At 36.0% G+C, this 17,306-nt stretch overlaps 1 protein-coding gene across 2 annotated transcripts in view; it reads left to right on the top strand.

Moving 5' to 3' along the window:
• Window positions 1–17,306, top strand: part of UNC13C (unc-13 homolog C) — a 162,720-nt gene that overhangs the window by 122,677 nt on the left and 22,737 nt on the right. For both annotated transcript variants that reach the window (XM_059823621.1, XM_059823620.1), the window contains 6 exons: window positions 1,412–1,538; window positions 2,491–2,587; window positions 3,043–3,186; window positions 4,211–4,288; window positions 8,469–8,546; window positions 16,359–16,447. In XM_059823621.1, coding sequence (XP_059679604.1) covers window positions 1,412–1,538; window positions 2,491–2,587; window positions 3,043–3,186; window positions 4,211–4,288; window positions 8,469–8,546; window positions 16,359–16,447 — 613 coding nt within the window. The remainder of the gene's footprint in view (window positions 1–1,411; window positions 1,539–2,490; window positions 2,588–3,042; window positions 3,187–4,210; window positions 4,289–8,468; window positions 8,547–16,358; window positions 16,448–17,306) is intronic.

Genomic DNA, 17,306 nt, shown 5'->3' with positions numbered 1-17,306 from the left:
TTCACTGCATAATAATATGCTTCTGAAACACTTATTTCTTGTATGGCATGGTGATATTCCTAGAGTGCTGATTTGGCATAATAAAACTAAACATTTCCTGTTAATATACCTGGTCAGATCTGAAAATCACAAAATGTGTATTTCACAGTCCATTTGCATTGACAGAGAACGGAGTGGTATATCCATGTGTGTCTATGACAGAGGATGGGATGCTTCCACTGTTATATGAAATCAGGTTCACATCCAAATATATGTGAAAAAAGTGTGTAATACTATGTTATGATGCAAGCAGAAGCAAGGAGCAAATAGGAGGTTTGAAAGAAGTGAGTTCTTAATACATACTATTTACACAAGAACGTCACTCCTGCCAAGCATCTGTATTAGATCACTTTTTAAGAGAGCTGGGGAAAGAGATTAGTCTTTTGCTTAAGGAAGTACGTGCAAGTGACATGACACCTCAAACAGATGAGATTTGTGGAGATTTTAGGAAGCTTTGAGCAGTAAGTGAAGGAAGGATTACTCTGCCCAAGATTTGTGGATCCATGGTTTTCTGCTGCGGGAGAAGGAAATGAAAGATTTGAGCAAGGATAAAGTGCCTGTTAGCTAATGGAGTGAAAGAATGGAGCTCTCCAGGGTCTGAAGTGGCTGGAAGGGAAAGACTGCAGAGCATTGTGGGTAAGCTAAAAAAAGGATCATAATCCTGGAGGAAAGGTGGACATTTGTTCCAAACCAATTAAATCAGACTTTAAAAATGCAGACAGTGGTTACAGGTGGCTCCATCACTCCTGCCATCCGTGATCATCTGTATATCCATTATGTTGAAAACAGGAGGGCACTGAGAAGGTGGAGAAGCCCATTTGAAAAACTTCGAAACCACTCCATTAAAACAGCTTTTCTACTTGTGCCATGTATAAATCAGATGGCTGTAGAGCTTTGTAGTTGTCTCCTCTTTATTTTTCTTAACTGTATGTGACAAATGCAGCCCATTTACTAATGCAGGTTTCACAGATTCATACAGGACTGGCATTTATAGTTACTTCATTTGGCTACTACACAGCTACAGTTGTCTTTTCTAACTTGACAGCTGACACAGCTTCTTAACCATTTTGTTACAACCGAAGAAGCATCTAAAGAACTGGAAGTCAGCAAGTTTGTGGGTTTTCCTCATTGCAGTGAAGGGAGTTGAAAAGCCTAACTTGTGGTCTGGTCTTTGTTTTGCTTTGTTTTTCCTAAGGGTACTCAGGACTTGAAGCCTGAAACTGTGGGTACTACTACCTCTTAAAAAATCAAACCAATTGTGCTTTAAAATGCAAGTACTGTATTATTATAAGACTAGTACATTGAAGCACAAGAATGTTTTTTACTGTTAGAATGCTATTAAATGCTTTTATTTCAACTCATTCTATTACAGAACATGAAAAGCAGCGGTTATGCAAAAGCACAGATTATATGAATTTGCACTTCAAAGTGAAATGGTTTTATAACGAATATGTGCGAGAACTCTCTGCTTTCAAGGAAGCAGTGCCTGAATACTCTCTGTAAGTAGTGTATAGGGAAGTCTCCCATGAGTTTGGGCTTGGTGCAAGATTTATTTTGATTGAATATTTATGGTCAAGTTTGTGCAAGATCTCAAGGTGTGTAGCACTGACAACTCGCTACTTTTCACACTTCCTCCTCTTTAATCCTTCCTTCTATCAAATGAAATAGTCCAGGTATTAAAAGTGCTATTAACTGTTTCATAGGACTTTTTATACAACTGTTGTAACTGCAGCTTTTCAGAGATGACAAAACATTTTTGGTCAGAAAATGCCTGAAGAAGGCCTGAAGTGTGAGAACAGCAGCAGTATTAGTTATAGCCCCCTGCATTTGTTTCATACCCAAATTTGGATAAAGATACTGCTGAAATTATTCTTACTGCATTGGGTTAATATTCAGCTGCTGTTTTCATTTTCGCCTTTCCTCCTGCAATTGATACATTCATTCCTGTCCTTTTAGATAAACTATCCTTAATCTCATTCCTTAATCTTCTGCAAGTCTGCTGATCTGTCAGGATGGTTTGGGGCCTGTTAGTGCTTTAAATTTTTTTAAAATAAAGAAAAATAAAACACAGATGTTGTTTTATTAAAGCAAAGTTACTTCACATACAAATAAAAAATAAATGTTAACAAAGAACCCATATTAATAAAAGGCATGTTCTAAAATCTAAAAAAAGTGCAGAATATGATCCCCTGCAAAACGTTTCTCTCACAGCTACTGCTAATTTTACATCACCGGGGTAGACTAGTTAGAGTATTGTGAAACTGAAGCCTGAAAGACCTTTTTGTAGCCACAGTGTCTTTAGTGACAAAAATTTTTCTGGGATGATAGACTTTTTAGCAACTAGAACAGATGTGAAGACATAAGATGCCAAACTGCTGGGTGGTATGATATCTCTCCTCTCAGGATGTTTATGAAATGTTAGTACTTTACAAAATTATTTTTCATTTTCAGGTGGTTTGAACCATTTGTCATGCAGTGGCTGGATGAAAATGAGGATGTCTCAATGGAATTTCTTCATGGAGCACTAGAAAGAGACAAAAAAGATGGGGTGAGCCTTTACTTTTTTAAAGAAAAGAATAAAGGAAATATTAAGACAGTTATTTAGTATTGTAAAACCAGAAGTACATTTGGTCCCACAGTATCCTTGTTAGATCTCACAAGATACACAGTCAGTAATGGTTCTTGGAGTATAACCTTATGGACAAATTCCTGCTCTAATTCCATCTGCCTAAATTCCCCATAGACTTCAGTCTATGGTTTCGCTAAACTCTGATGTGATACAGATGTCACGAAAGAGAATTTTGTTTTTATTTTTAAGAGGTTTGAAAGCAATAGAAATGTGAAAAGCCACATTTCTCAGTATTATCAATGAAACTTTTTTTAAAATTTATTTTTTATTTATTACTTTTTATGACTCTAGGAAGAATTTCAAGTGTAAGAAAATCAGTTAATACCGTTTTGATATCTGAACAAGTATTAACTCGTTTGAATGTTTCTCTCTAGTTTCAGCAAACATCAGATCATGCCCTCTTCTCTTGTTCTGTGGTTGATGTCTTCACACAGCTCAATCAAAGCTTTGAGATTATTAGGAAACTGGAGTGTCCTAATCCAGAAGCACTATCTCATTTAATGAGAAGATTTGCAAAGGTAAATTCAAATCAATGCATCTCAACTAAGCGTCAGAGAGAGTAACATTATGTTGCCATGTACTTAAAAGCTGAGTAATTCCAATGCTGTTTAGAATCCATCTCTGACTGGGATCCTTAGAATGATATTCTGTCTGTGGCTTAAGACTGTTTTTCATCTACTTTGTCAAAACCATTAACCAGTTTGAGAAGTTCTATCCTCTCTGAGGTATTTATATATGTTATACAATCATATTCATATTTATATATGTTATACAATCAGTTATTATTCTTGCTAAGCACTGATTACAATTCCGTTAATGGAACAATTCAGTGAAATGCAATTACTTAATTACTCAGGGCAAGGGAAGGAAAAATTCAAGGTATGGCAATGAAGCCATACCTTGAAGTTGGTTGAAGCCCTGAGGTGGTAGTTCTTATTCATCTGCTGTTTGATAAACTCAAATTTGTTAGGCCAGCTTTCTGTTTGGATTATAACATTTCCTCACAAGCTTTACATTTCCATTATAGTCCTGACGGCTTTAAAAAAGTTTGTATTTACATTTATTCCTGTTCTTCCATTGTAACAGTTTTCCATTTGCAAACAAAGTTCCTATTTACATGATTATTGCAAGGTAAGCTCATATTGCTAGGCTTTGAACAGTGCTCCCTTGGTCTTATTTTTCCATTATATTTTTACTCTATGCATTGTCACCCTAGAGCATTTTTTGAGCTTGCTACTATTCCATTAAGTATGTAGCACATTGCAAGGAGTAGAGCTCTCAATGCTTTTCAAAAACAGTATGACTAAAATTAAAGTCTCTCTGCTATTGAAGATTACATTCCATTAAGAACAACCCACCATCTGTTGTGCAGGGATTTGAAAATGTGCTCACAGGATTGTTTACGTTATATTTAAAAAAATACTATATACTAAATGCGTAAGCACCTGTAAAATCAGTAACTTATATAAACCTTCTTTTTTGTTATTATTGTTGTTTTATATGATGCAGTTTACCATTTAAAAGATTCTTCTCCTCTCCTAGACTATCAACAAAGTGCTTCTTCAGTATGCTGTAATTATTTCAAATTACTTCAGCTCATATTGTGATAAAGAAAATGTGGTGAGTAAAAAGCTGTGGTTTGTTTCTGCCTCAGAAATTACCTTTAAATTACTTACTGTACTTTTTGAAAATGTAATCACTTTTGTGATGAGAAAAAGCATGAACGGAGGAAGGGATTTCTGGTTTGGTTTATTTTTTAGTAAGGTCAGCATGTTTTCATAGCTGCTTACATTGCTGTGTAAAAGCTTTATCCATGCAGCAGTGAGAAGAAAATCATGTGCTATTTTGTGGCCTCACTGCTTACAAGGTACTCCCTAATGAAGGACCAGATTGCCGTGGACTCAGAAATAAATGAGATATGGACACTAAAGATGTGGTTAAGCAAATCAAGACATTATCAATAGCTTAACATGTCCAAGGAAAATCGTTCTTGTAAACTGACTTTTCAGTATCGTTGATATTCAGTCAAAGCTAGTACTCCCAAGGCAGGCAACATGTAGCACAATGTCTGCTATATTTAGTAGTATGTTGTACAGATGTATCAGTCTATGATTAGATAAATAACTGCAGCACCATTCTCATACTATTCATCTTTAAAAGTACAGCCCTTATATAGCTCATAAACAGATCTCAGCTATATTTGTTACATCCCTGTGGCATGGCTTGAGGATGCGCTCATTCTTGTCAATGCTCTCTGTAGTGTATCATAATCTAGAGGTCACCAACATATACACAGTAATAGAATTCAGAAAGAGATCTATTGCAGCTAAATATCAGTTATTGGTGGTTCTTCTTATAAGCAACATTACAAAAGACTAAACTTACTAATTTTTCAGGCCACAGATATATTTGCTAGGAGAGACTTATACCATTCTGTTCCTTTTACACAATTTTGTCTAAAATAGAATTAATAAATACAAATACCAAATGCAAAACTTCATTATTAAGTAGCAGTTTTATATACAAGTCTTTACAGAGGAGTGACTTTTATTTATATGGAAGTATCATGTCTCAGATTTAACTTCCCACTTCAGGTATTTTCAACCTTGAAACCCTTTGCAGTAAACACACTGAAGAGGCTCACTTTTGTAGATATCCACACATCTTCTGGCTGTACTAAATCTTTTCAGCATCTGAAAAGAGTGAAAGCACCAGGCCAAGTTTTGTGTAAGGATTACACAATCATTGTGTAAGGAGTATCAGTCTTACAGCTGTAGAAACACAAGGAAACATGCCAGTTATATAGAATGGACTAAACTGTTTCCGTTGGAAGTCCAACTGCCTGACCAATTCAGGGCTGACCAAAAGTTAAAGCATGTCGTTAAGGGCATTGTCCAAATGCCTCTCAAACACTGACAGGCTTGGGGCATCGACCACCTCTCTAGGAAGCCTGTTCCAGCGTTTGACTACTCTCTCAGTAAAGAAATGTTTCCTAATGTCATGGCTGAACCTGGTGCAGCTTTGAACCATTCCCACGTGTCCTGTCACTGGATACCAGTTGATATATGATAGACCAGCACACCATATTGCCAGGTTTTTTCCCCATAATCTAGCAGGATGTAAATCTTCGTGCATTTTCAACTTTACAGATATTCCTCACCTCTCTCCCCTTCAGGGCAAATACAGAGCTAAAAAGAACACAACACTCTCTCTCCCCAGTATGGCAGAGTGAATGCATTACACGTTTTCTACTTTAATGTTAATCAGTCCAAACAAAGCTTCATCTAAAATAATCTGCCTCTGGATATGACCCGATATGATCCATAACTATTCTCAAAATTTAGTGTAAAAATGAAATAAATTTTGTAGCTATGTTTTTCCATTTCTTTCAATTTAATGCTAATATTAAATAAAGCTTACTGCTTTCTAGAAGAAATTGTTTTTAATACATAGTGTTGAGTCATCAAGTCAAACTGTTTGTGTAGTCTTTTAGCCTGTCCAATGGGATTTTTTTAATTGTTGGAGCGATTGATTTCTGCAGTCACCCTGGTATGTGACTTTACTAAAGCTTTAAATGGAATTACTCTCATTATTATATAAGTATTATATCAAATGCCTTTGGGGGACATAATTTTAATAGAAGCTACCTTTCTGAAAGATATACTTTCAGCTTAATAAAAGACCATTTGATCTGGTGATCTCAATTATATTAAAAGTCCATCTCCTCTATTAGTTTTGGTAGAAGAGATTAAAGCAAATACTTTTTATGGTTCAAGTTAGACTTTGGCATTCTTTTTCAAGTCAATACTTCTACTATTTTTATTAAACACTGTAAAATGTGCACATAAACTGTTCAAATAAAAGCATACCAAAGGTGCTTTTCATAAAGACATGTATCTAATGTAAAAACATCCTCTTATCTTCCACCTTCTGTCAGAGTTTACAAACAAACCTGGTTTTATGTATTGTACTTGCCACTCACTTTTATGTGTTGTTGCATCTGGCTGGCTGATTCCTGTAAATTACTGCAAAGAGTATTCTGAAGGACAAGATGATAATGAAATAATAAGATGAGAATGTTTTTAAGCTCTGGTTCTGTTATTTACTGACAGCAATAGAGATTTTTCCATTGAGGTAGGCTTAGGCTCTGAAAGAGCAACCTTAGCTAGCCTCAAAGGAAACTCTGAAAACTGCCTCAGTATGAAGTATGTATCTCATACCTTCAGTATATTGCCAAGGGCATTTGCACTTGTTTTGAACAAAAGAACTGAGAAGTTATACTCAGCTACTTATTCCCCCATCAGAAATCATAATCATTGATTTATGATATTGCAGATAATTTCCAGAATAATTAATATGGCAGAAGAGAGGAGAGATAGCACAGGAGTGGACGACAGTCTTAGTGATCACAAATTAATAGAAAGTAGATAAACAAATAGAAGAAGTGGGGTTTGTGGATTTTTCAAGAGACAGGAAGAGAGGTGATATTTCAACCATTATGCAAAGCCAGCTGTCTTTTGCAGGAGGCGAAATAGCGTGCTTTACTGGGAAGCAGTAATGTAAGTATTAAGAAGTTAGATCAAATTTCTTTTTTTTCCTTCAGTTGAGAAGGACTCTGACACCAAATTCCTTTGAGAGTAATGTAGAACTAACTAAAGTTAAATTACGTTATTGATCTTTTGAATATCAAAATCTAATCCCACCATGTTTCAGCACTACATTGGAAAATGCTATTAACTAGAAAAGGTACAATGAGTATCAATCACTGTAATCATTCCATTGCCTTCCTGTTGTCTGAAAAAAGTAGATGTGTTCTATTGAAATGCATTACTTCAGTGTCTACATTAAACTAGTCATGAACTAGAACACACTGACCCTGGCCAACCAGAACTCTTTTAGCAAGTATTGTTTTATTGCTTCCCCTGCACCATACCAGACTAGCATATAATGTCATCTGAGTACACAAAATTCTAGTAACAGATCCTTTCTTCCATAATTTTATAGTAAGCTGCTTAATTTTATCAGAGTTTTACTTTTTACCTTATATTTATCTAGCAATTGCTGTCTTTTACGCTGTGGCTCTGTGTTCTGCCTTAAAGAAGTGAGCTTAAGCAGCAATACTTTTAGGCTAAAATAATATGTTTACAAAATTCTACTGCCTAAGTCATTCACCAACTTTTCAAGCAATGCAAAATGTACATTTCTGAAATATTAATCTCTTACTAAGAGAACTGCCTGTTGATTTATTCAAATACTTAAGCATCAGCCATTACCTGCGTTACAGTGCTGCCACAGTTTTCTTCAAAGACTGAGTCTAGAAAGCAATCTGGCATTCCCTTTTCCCCCATCTATTTTCACTCCCGAAGTACTTTGATCATTATTGTGTGTACTCTCAAAGAGACGATAATGTACTACTTACATTAATCCACCAGATTTAATTGTATTAAGGATGACTAGCAACTACATGGGATATAAGGTTCAGGACATAAAATACTGGGATCTGAAAACTGCCCAGCTGGTTGGGAGAAGGTATTCAGTTTCCTGTGGGGCAACACTGTCTTAAGGGCATAATGGGCGGTCACTGGCTGAGTGGGTTTGCTGACTGCGCAAAGAGTGTGAATTAAAGAAGGAAGGGGAGGCAGCAGTGGTCGGGAACCTGAGATCCTCCTCTAAAAAACACAATTGCATTAATGTAGGGCTGCTGAAGAACTCGTCTTCAGCCCAGAGGCCGTGAATACACATACTCATACCTAAAAGGAACACAACATGTACATTCTTACATTTGGTGCTCTCTTTGTAGCCCTGTATCTTGATGAACAACATTCAACAATTAAGAGTCCAGCTCGAGAAAATGTTTGAGTCCATGGGAGGAAAGGAGGTGAGTCATATTTGTTTCCTGGATCATTCAAAGTTTCATAGAGATCATTAGCATCATGTTTTCAACCTAGTCACAGCCTTTACTTCTGCTTGCAAAGAAAATCAAAATGTTTTTTAAAAAATGTTTACAAGAACTATTTAATGTCCTGACAATACTGGAAAGACCTGACACTATTTCACAGAAACATGCTAATGATCTGTAAAGTTCAATCAGTATGTGGTGTTTTGTGTTGTAATCTGTAGTGCCAGCTTTATTTTAATGTTTGTATTGGACTATACTTTGCTTTTTTATGTATTGGTACATTTTGCCTGTATCTGAGAATTTTGTAGAATACGTGCTTTGTGCTTTGTCTGTAATGTGTCATGTCTTTGTCTAATGCCTTTGACTTGCAATCCACTGAGCAGAAGAAAGAAGGAGAGAGATTCTCTTATGAGGTTTGTGATAGTAAGCATCTTTTATTACTCCTGACCATGTTTTCTAAGGCTAAGAACAGTCACATTTCCTACTAATTTCCATTGATGCATTTGTGTAATTCCCTGTGATCTAAAATCAAAAAGAGCTATGCTTGGGCATTCAGTTGACACTCTAAATTGAAAAGTTTTACTAGGCAGATAGTATAGTCTTTCAGAATTTCTAAAAAATCTATAAAACATTTTTAAGTGCACTTTTCAGTATCTGAGGGCCTGCTTGTATTCAAGATTTGGTAACATTTTGCCAAGAGCTGCTACTCAATAGTCCAGAACATGCTTAGCTGTACCTTCTTTTATATTTCTGAAGACTTAAAAGTGCCTGAAGTCCTGTCAACAGTAAAAGGACATAAACATGTACTTCAATACTTGCTGATTGTAGTCTTTGACTGTTTTGAAAGCTAATGAAGAAATTAACATCTTTTCAAGCTATAAAATCCTGTCGTCTTGTTAAAAAGCAATGTTTAGATCATGAATATGTTAACCTTATTATCAGTAGCTGGCTTTAAAAAAAAGTTACGCATACATCAGCTATACATCAGCTTTTTCTTGTTGAGACTGTAGTTTAATAGTTTCACAAAACTTTGCTCTAATGTGACCACACTAGAGAGAGAATTGGAAAATACATTATTTCATATTTCCACATCCATGGTGGGACGCTGCAGAGGTAAGATAATCCCCTGTGTCATGCAATGAACAGCACCTTCCAAACGAACCTGCAGAATAACTCCACAGTGGGGAGGTTTGGTTGAGCTAGTAATAGCTTCTTGAAGTGGCCATGGCAAAAATACTTCCTGCTCCAGAGAACACGAAATAAACTTCTGCAGCCTTGTCATCAATGAAAATTTCATATCAAACTTTAAAAATATATATTTATCATCCAGATGTGGCTATGTTTTTTGTGGTTACTGTTAATCCCCTTTCACTCTCCAAATATTACCAATAATCTTGTCTTCCATGCTCTTGTGTTCTATGAGAAGTACTTTTGTATTAAGGTCTTGGATCCAATCCTAGATGCTGAATGTCATGAATCATACAGCTGAGTGTCCATAAATCCTGATGAAGGCAAGGGCAGAAAAAAACCTGAGTAGCACTTTATGTCTATATCTATCAAATTATTTTTAAATCAGAATATTTTCTTGAATGTCCAAAATGTTCCATTTTCCTCAAGAAAATATTAGTTTTCCTTTTGCTCCCAATAGCTTATATAATAATAAGTAAAAAAATAATTTGGGTTTTTCATAGTAGTTTTCTTTCAAAATTTCTCATCACTTCTCATCCTTTTTGCTTTTCCTTTTGATGTTAGTAAGGATGAATTATTAAGGGTGTTACTGTATCAAAGCAACATTTCCTACAAATGTGGTACAACATACAACCCTTGGAGAGAATTTGGAGATATTTTTTAATATCCCTTTGTTAGGTACCTTAAGTGCATCTATGATTCATGGTCTAAGAAAAAAGATTAAAAAAAACCATTCAAAGTTTTTTTTGTTTCTTATTAGGGGAATTTACAGGTCTTTTCCAACCTTAGTGATTCTGTGATTCTGTAAAAGTACATTCATATTCAATTTTTTGTCACCCATATCAAAATGCCCCTAAAATGTTTGTCCTCAAACTGGAATACTTATTCCGCTAGCTATTCCAAGAGCATAAGCACTAATGTCCAATTTGCCTGACTGAACTGGTACTTACAAGAAACAAAGCCAGCAACAAAATCTGTAAGCTGTTTCTTTGCAGGGAGAAAATAGTTTAATATTTTGCTTGTGGAGGGCATAAAAAGTCAGATGATTTTCAGCAGAATAATGAGACCTATTTCAGTTGAAGCAAAGCTAGTTCTAAGAAAAATTAAATGCTGTTAATCTCCGCAGTTTCACATTGTGAGTAGTATGTCTTTCAAACTATGCAGCCAAAATACCACAATCAAGCAGCAGTCCCTATGTTCAGAGAAGGCCTATTGAATATTGCAGGGCAGGGAGCTCTATAAATAGAGAAAAAACTGGACACTCGGCTCTCCTGCCATTAAAATAAAATAGTCTGAGCAATATGAGTTTCTTTATTAACTGCCCTCTTCTGCTGTAGCCAGGCAGGAAGGGTACTTAAAGTATTATATAAATGAGATCAGTCTGCCATAATAAAGTAAGAGTAGTAAAGTGGGATACAACCCACTGTCTTTTTTTTTTAAAAATCAAGTCCAAAATCATGGGAACATATTATCACAATGTAGAATTTTGGTTTATCTCCTGTTTGTTTCATCCAAAAGGAGTGCATGCATTTTTTCATGTCTGACAAGTTGGAAGTTGATAAAAGGGAAAGAAAAAAAGTTAATGCTTGTGTCGCTTTTCACCAGATGGCAGAACATGGCAGAAATGAGTTACAGCGATTAGGGTCAAAAAAAAAACGGTGGAAAGCAAAAGCAGGGTGTTTATGTACAACAGTATTCTATTGACTGTAGGTAAATCATATTTCCACTACAGTAAGTTCAGTTCCAACTTTACATGTAATGCTTAGGAATTCCTATAGGAATCTATATGTGGTTCTAAAGACTTTGATGGGATGACAAATGCCCAGACTTAAGCAGAATAGTTCTGAAGTGTCCATCTTTAAATCTATTAAGCCTGGGGTTTAGTATTTAGAGCAGTGGCAACCAAACATCTCAAAATGGGATTCAGTGTACCTAGACAGTCAGGTGGGAAGGTGGAGGAAGGGTAATGTCTAACAGAGACAAAAAGAACCATTAAAGTGCTGGAGCTGATAAATACCTGTATCTTCCCTAGATGTACATACAATATGTAAAACTATTTTCTGAATGGAAGTAACCAGGTGGTCCCATTAGGAAACTATAAGCAATTAGACCTGTGAAATTGCAGATAAATGGAATTCTGATTAAAGACGTTCCCTTTAACTCATGCAAAAGTAATTTGCATCTCTGTAGTTTCCTATAGAAACACTACCAAATTTGCAGTTAAAAAGATTATGTCCATACCAGTACACATTAAATTACAGCATGGAATAGTTCAATCTAACAAATTACATCGAAAGCAGCCAAATTCATCAGATCTTTAATTCTTTTCCAAGGCTTGTATGTATAAAAAATTTCATAGTGTTAAGACAGGTGGCATTTGGAAACAATGATGTTCAAATGTTTCTTATTTCTTTTTTTTTCAGCTGTTCAGCAAAAGTATTCTCTGCTTTTGTGTAGCATTCAGAAAAAGTCAAACTTCTAATTGTCTATTTAATAATCCATAATTAACAGATCTTATGAAGTGTGCCAACAAATTTATGAGTATGTTCTGTTGTGGGTAAAAATTAATTCTGTTATTTAAGAAGATGGTAAAATAACATAAATATTTATGAACCTAAGAAAGCCAAGTAAATTAATAATTGGTAAAAAAGTATGATTTACACATTAACAGCTTAATAACCTTTCCACTATTAAATAATTTGCTCTTTAAAAACAAACAGATTTTGACACCTGAGCAACCTAGCAACATATTTTAAGACTAGCCCACACATGCTATGAACTGTAAATGGAACCCAAGAAGCTAAGGGATAAATGGTCTTTTCTCTCTTTTGATTCTTAAGTTAGACATTAATGACACTTATCTTTTTTTCCCCCAACAATAATCTGCTCAGTTAGGGCTTTTTTCTTTTATTTTCCTGAAAAATTATTTGGACATGGTTGTTGGTTTTTTTTTTCTTCTTCTTCATCAAACTCTATGGAGTAGATGAGACTCCAGGCAAAAAAAAGTCCCCAATACTGTAGATATTTCATTGTCATATCTGTATATATGACATCTTCCTAGATGCTGATCAGCATTGCCTTTTGCCTCACTTTCATCCTTTCCTTCTGGTTGATTGCAAAGTAGAGTAACATTAGGGCTGTGTTAGCCCTATAATTCATCATTTAACCACATCTTTGGTGGCTGAGATTTCTGCAGCTGAGCATGTTCGTATCTGTTTACTTAAACTGCTACTAGTAGCAGCTAGTATGAAGAATTACAGATTGCATTCACCTGAGTTCTTATACACTTCCCATAATAACTCTGCACTATGCAGAAACAGATTGGCTCATGAAAAAGAGATGGTTGTTTTTATTGCTACTCCCTTGCTAGTAGCTAATCTCAGCCAAGTCAAGAATGCTGAGAACTTGGTCACTGGAAAGCCTTAGATAAATGAATTAATCTCTTCATCACTGATTCGCCTCACTGCTAAACTTACCTCCTTTACATGGTGGTTTTGAGAGCTATGTATTACTGCCCTAAGTAGTGAGTGTTGTGATGTCAACCTGCATAAGCCTTGCAGCTTGTCAACTTCATTAAGCCAAACCATTTGTACAGTGCTATAGTGCATTTTCCACACGATACTTTCTCCTGAGAATAAGCAAACCTGGTATAAAATGTGTTAGTAGGAGTTGTTCAAACCATTGCTGAAATAATAGATCCTTCTAAAGCACGAATAAAATTCCTTTTTGAGCTTGTTGTTGCAAAACTGGGATGTTTTGAACTACAGCCTTTTAGAACATTAAAAAGGAAGACAGTAACTCTTCCTACTTCCACTGAACTTTTTTTTTTTCCCCAAAAAACCCTGGTTTTTAAGTAAGGCATCATAGCTGAACGTATTTTTCACATTAAAAAATTAATGGATTAATTTATGCATAAAATATACAGAAGATAATCCACAATAACGTGTGTGATGTGCAGAGCTACCAAAAGCTGACTTACCTTATCTCCACTGCACAAGGCCATCCTAAAACCATCTTTAGCAGTTGTGAAGTCCCCCCAGAATTTTGTAGTATAGAACCATCATAACAGTTCCCATCTTAGCTGTACCGTATCAGGAAAAAAAGCAGGTTATGGCTGTGGTATATTTGGATGGTGCCAGTCAAGGGCTGATGTCTGAGGACCCTCTGATTTGCCCTGGGAACTCACTAGCACATAGAGGGCACCTGGTAAAACAAATGAAAAGTGCACACTTTAGTCTGGTGAGACACTCAAATTGCCATATCTTCCAGCAGTTAAATGAAAATAACAACAGCATTTAAAAATCTTGCTAACATATTCTTAGTCATCACATCACCAGGTGTGTAGCACCTGGATGGTCAGCCCGCATACCTCTTTATATTCCACTCCTCCCTACGACACTGCATTAATAAGCATGAGCATGTGTATACACAAGGCTGGATGTCCTGCCAGATGCCTCCAGCTGTGCACACACAAACTTGTTCATGCAATTTGTGAGCACAAAGCCCTCTAAAACGTCTAGCACTTGCATGTACCTTTCTAAAATATGTGTTATGTCCACAAGCTGATATTAATATTTAATCCAATTTTGGGCACACTAAGTCAAATTCCAGGTGAATTTAGCAAATATATTGTATTTTCTGGTTATCACAACAACCTCTGATAGAAAGTAACTACATTGGTCTTTGTAGTCCCAGTAACAAGATGATTCTCTAGCTTGTGCATGATCTGGTAACAAATTCTGAGTCTTCCGCCTGCCTGGTCTTTTTGTGCTTTCTCTGACGTGTACCATGTTCAGTGTGAATGCTTGTGTGTTTAGTATTTGTTAAATGTTAATATTCTAGTGGTCTTAAATGTGTGTTCTGTATGTATCCCACCAACGGAGGCAGAATAATTCCCTAGTGAAATGCATTTCCTGGAAAAGTCTTTGCTTTTATTAGTAAACTCTTTGTTATCTAATATAGACATTTCAGTAAAATTAGCTTTTTTACCCCTGCTTTTCATATGAAGGAAAACAACCACTTTAAGTGTATGAACTGTCAGAGTGTATCTGCCAGGGAAATTACTAAGACATGAAGTGGAGAAGCAACAGAACTTCTCTCAATGCAAAGTAATTAAAAACTAAATCAGTAAGTAGTCACAGTGTTAAAATATGAGCTTCTCAGTTTAGAAGTGTGTTACACATCACTGAATACCTTCTAAGGGATGTATGGCAATTCCCCTTGTCACCTATTTCAGATTTTTGTCAAAAACTGTAATGACAATTTTGGACTTCCTATGCTTTTAAACAACACATAACTTCTAAGGAGAGAAAGGATGGTCTAAGATTAGAACACATTAGATCTTTGAGGGTATTTCAGAGTTTGTTTTTTCTTTACTTTGCCTTAGAATTCCCGTGTAGTCTCATGTAAGTTATCCAGTGTGCTGTGACACAGCTTCCCCTTGTCTCTAAAGTGTGATTAGAAGAGCTGACCTACTGCACCATAGTACTCTGAAGCATCAGATGAAGAATAAGCACTAAACACTACTCATGCAGTTCAAAGATATGAACACACAAATAGAGACAGGCCTGATTAGGTATTCTAAATGCACACTTTCCTTTGAAATTTTCAGAAGATCTGTATATGACCTTACCGCAGAACAGAGCCCAGAATTTGAGGATTATCATTGAAAATCATTCCCTAACATTGTGATATAGATAGCTGAAAGACCCGGAACGTCAGCTATTAATTCACATTCAGCTGTTGATCCTGCTGATCATCAATCATATCTCACAATGGACTGTAACTGTTTTTCCTAAATGCTAAAAACTCACGGAGACAAAAAGTCAATTTTTTTAATTTGAAAAAGAATGCATAGCAAATAAACAAGCTGCTGATCAATATCAACAGAGTACCTTTTTGATTAAATATCTCTGCATGGATCCCCATCCCTGTAAATGTAAGACTATATTTCTCCCCTGCATTCCTTTTTTCCTATGTTTAGAAAACCTGTATCAGAGGTACAGGAGCTGTTTTCCCTGTGCATCAGAATGTGTTGCACTGTGCTTGAATTATGTATGTCTTAATGGCTTTCAGAAACAGAAGTACTGAAATTCAATAGATTCCCTCCCTCATACTCTAAGTAGAAGCAGCATGGATAGTCTTCAATCCATCTTTTCCAGTGCTGGCTGTTCTACTTTTACACGGCACTAATGGGAATATGGAAACATCTTCCACGCAAATCACAAAAAAATTACCGATGGTGGTGAAAAGTACAAAAAAATTTAAAATATTAAAACATCTGCAGTAATGGTGCCTGATAATGGTAATTCTATTCTTGTGACTGCCAACACAATTTGCAGCATCCCATAGAAAGCCATTGTTTAACGGCACAGTTTTGATTTCTAAAAAGGTAATTCTTCACTATTGCAATCAAATATTTTCCTTTAAATGGCAATTGGATTTTTAGGTGTACTAAAGCAACCCTGTGTTGTAACAGGTGTTTCCACATATGGTGTTCCACAGTGCAGTGTATCATTGTGTATAATTCCTAATTCATTAATTGTAATGGAAAACCGAAAAACAGTGTATGAGTAAAATATAACATTACTTATCTCTTTGCAGTTGGATCCTGAAGCTAGTGTTGTTCTAAAAGAACTTCAGGTGAAACTTAGCAACGTATTGGATGAACTCAGCGTAACATATGCTACAAGGTAACGAACCTATTTTACTGCAAACCTTAGAGAAATATTCCTGTTCAAAAATCTACCTCGTTGATTAAGTCTGGGTGGTTGTTTGGATGTCCTGAGGTACAGCTTGCTTCTGCCCTGATGAAGTGGTGTGCATTTCTTTGTATGTATGTGTTTAGACTCTGAAACATATAGCAGTAGCCTCACTGTAAAGAAAACTGAAAATGGTCTGTGGGCATGAACATGTTATAGAAGTGTTGAGGCTGATGGCTTTTGTTCTGCTTTTTGGAAAACAAAAATTCTTGGTTTGTTCTTGCCTGATGCTCTGTTAAACTTTCCTTCTAACCACGTTTGTGTTACTTCCTGCGGCTGACAGCTTTTTCCAAGTGGCCTGCTTCAACCAGGGATGTCTGCCTATGTTTAGCCTGCTTCAAATGGTCACTGTGAATGGTCATCTTTGGGTCATTTGCTTGCCTGTGGCTCTGCAAAAAATGTATACTGAGCCTTACTCTCAAAATCTTTCATTAATCAGAATGCACACTGCAGTCTTGGATGAGTACGGTGCTGTGCCAGCAGTGTCTGTGCTGTAAGAAGCTGCAAGTTATTTTTGCTTCAAATTAGAAAGGAATTTAAGAAAGAGGGATTAGTGCTGTAGCGGTATTCATTAAGCAAAGTCTGTAGTTGCTTATTTAATCCATCGATGAACTCTCTGGGTGGACAGTGTTCACTTTTTCTGAGCGTGCTTAGTTTGTCATATTGTCTTGCTTTATTTTTGCTCCCAGGCCCTGGTTCTCTGATCATTGACAGTGCATGAATATTATTTCTTTCCAGGGCTTCTTTCTGAATGAGCCAACTAGGTTTCTGCAAAAGAAAACCCAGGAAT

This window comes from Gavia stellata, chromosome 13 (genome assembly GCF_030936135.1).
Source record: "Gavia stellata isolate bGavSte3 chromosome 13, bGavSte3.hap2, whole genome shotgun sequence".
Lineage (NCBI taxonomy): Eukaryota > Metazoa > Chordata > Aves > Gaviiformes > Gaviidae > Gavia > Gavia stellata.
This window is presented reverse-complemented; position numbering and strand designations above follow the sequence as displayed.